Source organism: Rhincodon typus, chromosome 20 (genome assembly GCF_021869965.1).
Source record: "Rhincodon typus isolate 14 chromosome 20, sRhiTyp1.1, whole genome shotgun sequence".
Taxonomy (NCBI): Eukaryota; Metazoa; Chordata; class Chondrichthyes; order Orectolobiformes; family Rhincodontidae; genus Rhincodon; species Rhincodon typus.
This window is the reverse complement of record NC_063351.1, coordinates 50797561-50808279: the sequence shown is the minus strand read 5'-3', so window position 1 is coordinate 50808279 and position 10719 is coordinate 50797561. Positions and strand designations below refer to the sequence as shown.

Here is a 10719-nt window from a genome sequence, read left to right as displayed (position 1 = left end):
ATCCCCTCCTCCCACCTCAAGCCCCACCCCCATCTCCTACCTACTAACCTCATCCCGTGCCCTTGACCTGTCCGTCCTCCCTGGACTGACCTATCCCCTTCCTACCTCCCCACCTACACTCACCTTTACTGGCTCCATCCCCGCCTCTTTGACCTGTCTGTTTCCTCTCCACCTATCCTCTCCTCTATCCATCTTCTATCCGCCTCCCACTCTCTCCCTATTTATTTCAGAACCCCCTTCCCCTCCCCCTTTTCTGAAGAAGGGTCTAGTTCCGAAACGTCAGCCTTCTTGCTCCTCTGATGCTGCTTGGCCTGCTGTATTCATCCAGCTCTACACTTTGTTATCTCATGTCCAACTTCACCTCATTTTAATCTTTTCTGCTGCCTTCGTAGCCCAGTGTTCATTTTCCACATTTAGGACGTGTTTGTAATTGTTCATTTTAAAAATAAAAAGGAACCAACTGCACGTTTCACACTGTGAACTGCACAGTGTGTTTGTTTGTGGCTGGTGTTTAGTTTGAATAGAGAGGGTACAAGGGCAGTGGGTGGAGAGGGTGATGGACATGTGAACAGGGTGATGTGTGGACACTGCGCTCTGTCTTTGGTCCGCGGCGGCTCTCAGCCTCGCCTGTAATGCGGCGGCTTGCCGCTAGGTGACAGCAGCCCCTCGCTCTGTCCGCGGTGCTGAAACCACTCACCCATCCCCTGCTCCAGAGAGACTCCTGGAGATAACTACAACAATCAGAACATAGCACCCAGCACCCAGCCCATACCATCCTGAGTCTGAGGGTGGAGTCTCCCCGTGTTTGAGGGTGCCCACTTCCATGAGGGGACCCTCATGTTTGAGGGATGGAGTGCAGTGACAGTGAGTGGTGCAGTTGCTCATGCTGGTGTAGGGTGGGGAAGGGTGGGGAGGGTTTCTAGGCATTCAGTAGGCAGCACAGATGCTGTGCAGGGTTTGTGTTGTGGGTAAAGGGGAAATGAGAATGGCTAAGAGAAGGTATTGCAGGAGATAGTGAGGGTGGCAGAGCTTGAGCCTTGCTGGGAGGTGGGTTTAGCAGCAAAGTTAGAGTGAGTGTGAAGCGGCAGAGGGAAGAGTGTGGGCCCCCACCCTAGCGGAGCAGAGAAGGTCATTGACCTTCTTGTGGCACTGCTGGTCATTCCTTGCACCATGGAGATGGCACTGCCCCAGGTGATTTGTGGTCAAATTGGATGAGATGTTTAGTGGGTGCTGAGGTGAGTCTCTGATTGGGCAGCAGTGAGCTGCCTGCGCAGGGGATGGGAGTTTGTTAACTGTCTTATTAATGCTGCAACCTGCCTCATTAATATTCTGCTTCTTATCTGACTAAGACTGCCAAACGAGCTTGACAGTGAGAGATCTCGATGTGGAAGTGTGAATGGGTACCTGGGCCACTTTGGTTCATCCTTGACTGAGCAGCCTCCATGTTACCCTGCAATAAACAACATCTCAGGACATGACCCATGTGCACCAGTCACAATCACCCCTTGTCCACAGACATTGCTAATCTCACATGACAATCACTCAAAACCTGGAAAACTGAAAGAACTGTGGATGTTGTAAATCAGGAACAAAAATAAAGTTGCTGGAAAAACAACTGTTAACACATAGTCTGCCATTACACACCACAGTCCCCATTAACAACTATACACCTTCCCAGCCTGATTGTTATCAACTCTTTGTCTGTCCAACTGTTCTTCTCCCTCTTTTTGCTCTATCCTATCATTTATTCCCTACCCCACCCCCCTCCCTATCTTCTGCATATAAACTGACATTTTCCCAGCCACTATCAGTTATGAGGAAGGGTCACCAGACCCAAAACATTAACTTTGTTTTTTTCTTCACAGATGCTGTCAGACCTGCTAAGATTTTCCAACGACTTTGTTTTTGGTGTCAAAATTTGGACTCAGCCAAAACCCCACAAGATTCAGCCCATGAACACTCCATCCTCAACACGAGGGCCTGAATCTTATTGCACATTGCCAATTCCCCCTGCAATCCATGCTTGTGGTTTCTCAGCAGTTGGCCAGCACATTGGAAAGGCGCCAGGGTTTAGCAAGTGCCAGATGCCAATGTCCACAGATGAGGAGTGCACATGGCTGGTGCCCATGGCATGCCCCAAGATGCTGTTTGGAGCAAGCTGCCACCTTCAGTTCCCACGCTCTGATTTCTATGTTGAATTTTTCAATGTATAACTTGTTTGGTAAGAAGCTGAATATTATTGAGGTGAGTTGTAGCATCAATAAGGGGTTTAACATGCTATAATGCCCCTGAGCAGTGAGAATCTTGCCTCACCACTCATCAGAAGCATGAATAATGGAGTGTATTGCTCCTGACATTGAGATGGATCTCACTGCATTTTTTACTTCTGGGCTGATTCACCTAAACAAAACTCATGGTATTAGTGGTCAGTGACTCAGAAAACATTCAGCAGTGCAATACCATAATTTTATCCCACACTGTGTCAAAACAGTATCCCTAAAGGTGTAGCTGAGATTTATACACACAATCTGGCCTCCCACTCTCTTGCTGCTGTCAGTGGATTTAATCCTGAATTTCTGCTGCAAGTTTCATTGTGTTTGGTTGCTCCAATTAAAAGTTCATCAGACCCCAGTTCATGTTTTATGTGGCTTGCACACAATCCCTACGATGGAACTCAACATTTGTAATAGAGGAGTACAATAAGTCCTGGCTCCAAACCCAGAACCCAGTGGTGTCTTCTCCATATTATCTGATTGAGACACGAGTCAGAGTCTGGAGACAGCTTCTGAGTCAATGTTCTGGAGTTAGTGTCTGGAATTAGTGACTAGAGATAGAGTCCAGAGTTAGTGTCTGTTTACGACCTGGAGTAAGTGACTGGTGTTAGTATCTAGATGAATGTTCTGGAGTTAATGTCTGGAGCTCGTATCTAAGTGAGTGGAGCTGTTGTCTGTACTAAGGAGCTGGATTTAGTGATTGGGTTAATGGCCTAGAGTTAGTATCTGAGTTAGAGGTCTAATTTATTAGTCTGCAATAGCAGTCTGGAGTGAGGGTCTGGAGTTAGTAACTGCAGTTAGTGTTTGGATTAATGGTCTGGAACTAGGATATGGAACTAGTGTGTGTGTTAGTATGTGGGCTACAGGTCTGGAATGATGTTGGTATCTAGGTTAATGGTCTGCAGTTAGTGACTGAAGTTATTGTCTGGAACATGGACATGAGCGATATTTTCAGTATCTGAGGAGTCACAAACGATGCTGAACATGTGGTCAATGATCAGCAAGTGTCCCCAGTTCCGATGTTATGATGGAGGGAAGGTCATTGATGAAGCAGCTGAAGATGGTTGGGCTGAGGACACTACCCTGAGGAATCCCTGCAGAGATGTCCTGGAGCTGAGATGACTGACCTCCAACAACCACAACCATCTTCCTATGTGCCAGGTATGACTCCAACCAACAGAGAGCTTACCCCCTGATATCCATTGATTCCAGTTTTGCTCAGGCTCCTTGATACCACATGTAGTGTTCTGGAGATGGTATTTGAAATCAGTGTCTGGAGTTAGTGCCTGAAGTTTGTGTTAATGCTCGTGTCTGGGATAGATGTCTGCAGTAAATACAAAAAGTGTCTGGGGTTCGGGTCTGGAGTCAGTGTCTGGTTTAATGGTTTGGAGTTAGTGTCTAAAGTTAGAGTCTGTCTTTGTCAATGGCCTGAAGTCAGTGTTTCTGGTAAGTGTCTGGAGTTACTGTCTTGACTAATGGTCCAGAGTATGTGGCCAGAGTAAATGTCTGGATTTAGGGTCAGCATCTGCATTGATGGTGCAGAATTATTTTCTGGATTTCTGTACTGGAGTTAGTGCCTGTGGTTATGTCAGGTCTAATGGTTAGCGTGTGGACACTGTGTTTATTGGACGGAGGTGTTTGGGGATCAGACACTGGCACTCATGTCTAGGTTGTTGGTGATTAAACTCTTATTTTAAAGTTCAGCTAAAGGCTGTGGCTCCAATCTGCATCAGATTGCAATTATAGTACTTCCTTCAAATGGTGTAAACATTGTAAGGTTCCTCGTGAAGAAAACAAAACACATTATCTGTAACATGTATATTAGGTCTGATCATTCTAGTTTTATAACTTCATATTAAATTGTACCAATATTACTGAAAATTATGAGAAATAGCCATAATTGTCAAATCCACAGTTTCTAACCTGTTTTACCAATGTTTCCAGATATGCTTAACTAAACTCATTGTTTTAATGCAGCATTGATATTCAATTATCTGTCAAATCCCAAACAGTCACTGTATAGACTCACTGTTAGTGCATCATTCATCAGATGTATTCCCTGTGCTAGAAAACAGCTATTTCCTACAATCACTGAGTACTTTTCAATGTACTCTACCCTTCGATTAACTCATGACGAAGGCTCATGACTCATGACAAATAGACTTTGAATTGTTCTACTCAACTTAGCTTGAGGATTATAAAAGGTAAAGTCACCATTGTCCCACTTTTTCTCGTTCTCTCTAGAGTCCCGAAACGTTAACTCTGATTTTTTTCGTCACAAACACTGACAGACATGCTGAACTTTTCCGGCAACTTCTGTTTTTGTAGGAGCAGAATTAGGCTATTCAGCCCATTGAATCTACTCTGTCATTCAATCAGGGCTGATATGTTTCTTGACCCCATTCTCCTGCTTTCTCCCAGTAAACCTCGATCCCCTTACTAATTAAGAGCCTATCTATCTCTGTCTTAAATACATTGAATGGCTTGGCCTCCACAGCCCTTTGTGACAATGAGTTCCATAGATTCACCACCCTCTGGCTGAAGAAATTGCTTCTGATCTGAGTTCTAAAGGGTTGTCCCTTCACTCTGAGACTGTGCCTTGGATTCTAGTCTCTTCTACTAGCGGAAACATCTCCTCTATGACCACTTTATCTGGGCCTCACAGAATTCTGTAAGTTTCAATCAGATCCTCCCTCATCCTTCTAAGACCCAGAGTCATTAACTGCTCCTCATATGACAAACCCTTCATCCAAAGGATCATTTTTATAAACCTTCGCTGGACCCCCTATAACACCAGCACATCTTTCCTTAGATATGGTCACAATATTCGAAATGCAGTCTGATTGGTGCCTTATACAGCCTCAGTAGTACATCCCTGCTCGTGTATTCTAGCCCTTTTGAAATGAATGCTAACATTGCATTTGCCTTCCTAACTGCCAACTGAACCTGTATGTCAATCTTAAGAGACTCCTGAACTAGGACTCGCAAGTCCCTTTGTACTTCAGATTTCCGAAGCCTTTTCCTATTTAGAAAATAGTCTACACTTCTAAAAGCCTTCTCGGAATCCAAATGGATCACATCCACTGGCTCTTGGTTGTTACCTCCTCAAAGAATTCTAACAGATTGGTCAGGGATGACCTCCCCTTGATGAAGCTGTGCTGACTCAGCCCTATTTTTACCATGCACTTGCAAGTACTCCACAATCACATCCTTAATAATGGACTCTAAAATCTTACCAATGACTGAGGTCAGGCTAACCAGCCAATAGTTTCCTGTCTTCTGCCCCACTCCCTTCTTAAACAGGGGTGTTACATTAAACTTTTTCCAGTCCCCGGGACCCTCCCTGACTCCAGAGATTCTTGTAAGATCACCACCAATGCCTTTACAATCTCCTCAGCTATCTCCTTCAAAATCCTGGGGTGTAGTCCATCTGATTTATCCACCTTCAGACCTTTCAGCTTCCCCAGCACCTTCTCCTTAGTGATAGCTACTTCTCTCACCTCTGCCCCCTCACTCTCTTCAAGTTCTGGTCTGCTGCTGGTGTGAAAAACTGATGAAAGTTCCTATTCAGTTCCTCTGTCATTTCTTTGTTCCCCATTACTACCTCTCCAGCCATATTTTTCTGTGATCCAATGTCCGCTCTTGCCTTTCTCTTACCATTCAGACATCTGAAAAAAACTCTTGCTATCTTCTATATTACTAGAAACTTTCCCTTGTATTTCACCTTCTCCCTCCTTAGTGCTTTTTGAATTATCCTCTGCTGGTTTCTAAAGGGTTCCCAATTCTCTGGCTTCCCATGAATCTTCACCACATTGACTCAGCCCCTCCCTCTCAAACTGCAGGGTGAATTCTATCATATTATGGTCACTGCCCCCAGGGGTTTTTTTCACCTTAATCTCCCTAATCAAGTCTGCCTTATCATGCAACACCCAATCCAGAATTGTCTGTTCCTTCATGGGCTTTACCACAAACTGCTGCAAAAAAAATCTTGTGAATATCCAACAAATTCCTTCTCTTGAGATCCACTACCATCCTGATTTTCCCAGTCCATCACCCTAATGAAGACCCCATGACCTGTTCCACAGTTTACAACACATTTTTCAGATACGCTTTACAGATTGTTTAGACATTTATTATTGACTCAGTAAATGCATTTCTGTAATGATTCATTCAGATTTTTATGGATTAATGTAAATTACAGATTGGTTTGGTCATTACCACAAACTTGATATCTATTATTAAAACATATTTTCAGAGGAACTGTCTGAGGTAAGTTACAGTTTTATAATTAGATGGCTTCATCAATTGAGGCACTTCACTCACACCATTGGCAGAGGGTTATTTCCAGGGTGACAAGTTTCTCTGGGGCACTTCCACTGCCAAAGTGGAGACAATAATTCCCAAGTTTAGAAATCAACAAGGATTGAATGTAGGACTTCGGGCTGAAAGTCAGTTGCATTCCCCATCCTCAAACTGGTCTTAAGTGAAGTCATTGAATTCAAGGCAGAAGGGGCTGACTGATAGACGAGGCTCAATAAAAGCCAGCACTGACCCAGGGTGCTGTATACTTTCTCAGAGCACTGTACACTGAACCAGAGCACGGTACACCCACACAGAGCACTATACACTGAACCAGAGCATGGTACACCCACACAGAGCACCATACACTGACCCAGAGCACGGTACACCCACACAGAGCACTATACATTGACCCAGAGCACGGTACACCCACACAGAGCACTATACACCCACAGTGCTGTACACTGACCCAGAGCACTTTACACTGACCCAGAGCACTGTACACTGACCCAGAGCACAGTACACCCACAGTGCTGTACACTGACTCAGAGCAGTATACACTGACCCAGAGCCCAGTACACCCACACAGAGCACTATACACTGACCTAGAGCACGGTACACCCACACAGAGCACTATACACTGACCCAGAGCACGGTACATCCACACAGAGCACTATACACTGACCTAGAGCACGGTACACCCACACAGAGCACTGTACACTGACCCAGAGCACAGTACACCCACACAGAGCACTATACACTGACCTATAGCACAGTACACCCACACAGAGCACTGTACACTGACCCAGAGCACAGTACACCCACATAGAGCACTATACACTGACCTAGAGCACAGTACACCCACATAGAGCACTATACACTGACCTAGGGCACGGTAGTTCTTATCCAGAGTGGTACACATTCCCTCAGAGTGGTGTACACTCACCCAGGAGCTACACTTCCAATGAGCAAAAATATTATGAAAGCAGAGAGTGAACCATATCCGGCTGGCCTTTCTCAATTTGACCTCGTTCCAAGAACAAAAATATAACTGGTGAATGTACAGACACTTCCTTCAACAATTAACCCCTTCCTGACCTCAGGATGTGTCTGTTTGAACACTAATTCCAGAGGGAAACAGCTTAATATAAATGATGTGTCAGAAATCCCAGACTACCTCAGAGAAAAATAACCCAGAGGGATCAACTGAATTCTTGTTGTAGATTCATTTTGGTGTCACCTGCACACACTATAGCATTGACTTGCCATATTGTGACCCTCACACTGTGAGATAGTGTGGATATTCTGACAGGATAGTGTTCTCACAGTCAGCACCTGCAATATTCACAGTCTCATCAGTTGACAATCTCATTGAAAACTGTTAGTTATTCACTATAGACTCAGGATGTGAACTCAGGTGCCTATGTCAGCTGTATGACTCCTCCCTCCCTAACCCCAACCCAAATCTCATTGACTCAATGCCATGTGCCTTCAGACCCAGAGACAGATGGAGAGCTTTCTGAGCTCTCCACGCTCAGTTCCAACATTCCCGAGTGTTGTGTGGAAGCTGCCAGAGTCTGTGCTGTAAGTCAGTGTCTCTGTTAGAAACTCCAGTGTGATTCCGGATTCACAGTGTTTCAATTCAAATCACAATCATTGAACACCAGGAAACTACATAGACCGCAGCAATTCCCCCCCTTTCCCAACCACCCCCTACCCCCACCATCCCCACAGTTACTGCCACAAACACTAAAGGATACAGTGAGGAGCAAACAGTGCCTACCCCCTGACTCACCCCCCTCCTTCATTTCCCCACACTCACCCCCCACCCTCATTGCCCCAACTTCATTCCCCCTCTCTCATTCCCCTCCCTCACCCCCCACCCTCATCCACTCTCCCCTCCCTCATCCCCCTCCCTCACCCACCCTCCCTCAGCCACTCTCCATCATTCCCCTCCCTCACACCCCCACCCTCATCCTGCTTGAATGACCAACATGGAGACCCCCAGCCAAACAGATTCGCCCAGGCAGGGTGCTGACCTCTCTAATCCCCATCCCGTCTGCAGGGGGTCCAGTGTGTCTCTGTGTGTGTGTGTGTGTGTTTGGGGGGGGGGGGGAACAGAGGGAGGGGGAGAGAGTGAGGGAGTGGGAGAGTGAGGCAGGGGGTAGAGGGAGAGGGAGGGAGAAAAGTGAGGGAGGAGAGGGGTTAAAAATAAGGGTGGGGAGAGGGAGGGAGGGGGTGGAAATGAGGGAGAGGGGAGAGTGAAGGAGGGGGAGAGGGGAGGAGAGTGAGGGAGGGGGGGAGAGGGAGGGGAGGGAGGGGGGAGGGAGAGTGAGGGAGGGGGGAGAGGGGAGAGAGGGGGGAAGAGTGAGGGAGTGGGGAGTGTGAGGGAGGGGGGAGAGGGGGGAAAGTGAGGGAAGGGGGAAAGGGGCAGGGTCAGCCCCCACCCACCATCCTGTGGAGCTGGGCGGCCACGTGGTGCCCTGACGATTTCTGCCCAGCAACAAGGCGGCGGGACGCGGGCGGGCTCTATATAAGGGCGGGCTCAGGGCAGCGAGTCTCTCAGCTCTCACTGTCTCTGTGTGTGTGTCTCTGTCTCTCCCTGTGTGTCTCCCTGTGTGTCTCCCTGTGTGTCCCGGACCAGGCTCACGCTGGAAGCGGCTGCAGCCTCTGCCTGAAGGAGGGAAACTTTCCCGAGCCCCCAGGTCCCGGGGCAGGGACACTACCACCCCCCACCGCCCCCCGGAGCCCGTGGCCACTGACGGGGTGGGGGGGGCGGGGGCGCTCGGCGCTGGCGGCTGATCGGCCAGGAGGGGCACGCCGCCCGGAGCTGATGCTTTTGCAGCGGGACACGGTGGAGCTGGGAGCCGAGCCCGGGGGCTCTCGGTGCGGGGCCGGGGCCGGGGGAGGCTGCGGGAACGGCTCGGAGCCCCTCGCCTACTCGGTGCGGGAGGCAGTGGCCCTGAGCTCAGTGGTGGGTTTACTGATGGCACTCACCATCTTCGGTAATGTCCTGGTCATCATCGCCGTGTTCACCAGCCGTGCTCTACGGGCTCCTCAGAACCTCTTCCTGGTGTCACTGGCCACCGCGGACATTCTGGTCGCCACCCTGGTAATACCCTTCTCTCTGGCCAAGGAGCTCATGGGTTACTGGTACTTTGGGCGCCTGTGGTGCCAGGTCCACCTGGCCATTGATGTCCTGTTCTGTACCGCGTCCATCGCCCATCTCTGTGCCATCAGCTTGGACCGCTATTGGTCCATTAGCCAAGCGATCGAGTACAACCTGAAGAGGACCCCCCGCAGGATCAAGGGGATCATTGTGATCGTGTGGGTCATCGCTGCTGCCATCTCCTGCCCCCCACTCATTACCAACATCAGTACCAACCAGAGCCAGGAGCCTGGTACCTGCCACATTAATGACCAGGTCTGGTACATTATCTCATCGTGTATCGGCTCCTTCTTCGCTCCGTGTATCATCATGATCCTGGTCTATATCCGGATCTACCAGATCGCCAAGCTCAGGAGCCGGGGCCGCCCCGGGGACATTCCCAACGGCCTGAACCAGCCGCCTTCCCCCCCCGGAGCCCCGGAACCGGGACAACACAACGGCGGAGACGGACAGGGGGTCCTGGCCGAGGTGGAAGACTCCTCATCCTCGGAGCAGCCGCCCTGCCCCGCTTTAGCCCCTTCCCCGTCCCCGGCTGCTCACCGCCAGCATTGCCACCCACCGCAGCCGCAACACACCGCCCCGAACCCGGCCAAGGCCACGGGACAGGTCCGGTGTGTAGACGGCCGGCCGGTCACTAGCCTGGCCCCCCGGAGCCGCTGGAAGGGCCGCCAGAACCGGGAGAAGCGCTTCACCTTCGTGCTGGCCGTGGTGATCGGGGTGTTCGTCCTTTGCTGGTTCCCGTTTTTCTTCACCTACTCCCTGACCGCTATCTGCCCCAAACTCTGCCCGGTCCCGGAGAAACTCTTCAAATTCTTCTTCTGGATGGGTTACTGTAACAGCTCGGTGAACCCTCTCATCTACACCGTCTTCAACCAGGACTTCAGGAAGGCCTTCAAAAAGATTCTGTGCAGGGGTCAGCGCCGCGGCCAGAAACTCTGACAGACCGTGACTGTACCCCTGGGGGGGGGGGGGGGGGGG

General features: G+C 49.2%; 1 protein-coding gene across 1 annotated transcript in view; it reads left to right on the top strand.

The window, feature by feature from the left end:
* The window catches only part of LOC109933335 (alpha-2A adrenergic receptor-like), a 57436-nt gene extending 46724 nt beyond the window's left edge, over positions 1-10712 (top strand). The window contains exon 2 of the mRNA XM_048609234.1: positions 9074-10712. Within this exon, the coding sequence (XP_048465191.1) occupies positions 9074-10680 (1607 nt within the window). The 3' untranslated portion in view covers positions 10681-10712. The remainder of the gene's footprint in view (positions 1-9073) is intronic.
* Positions 10713-10719: the final 7 nt, after the last annotated feature.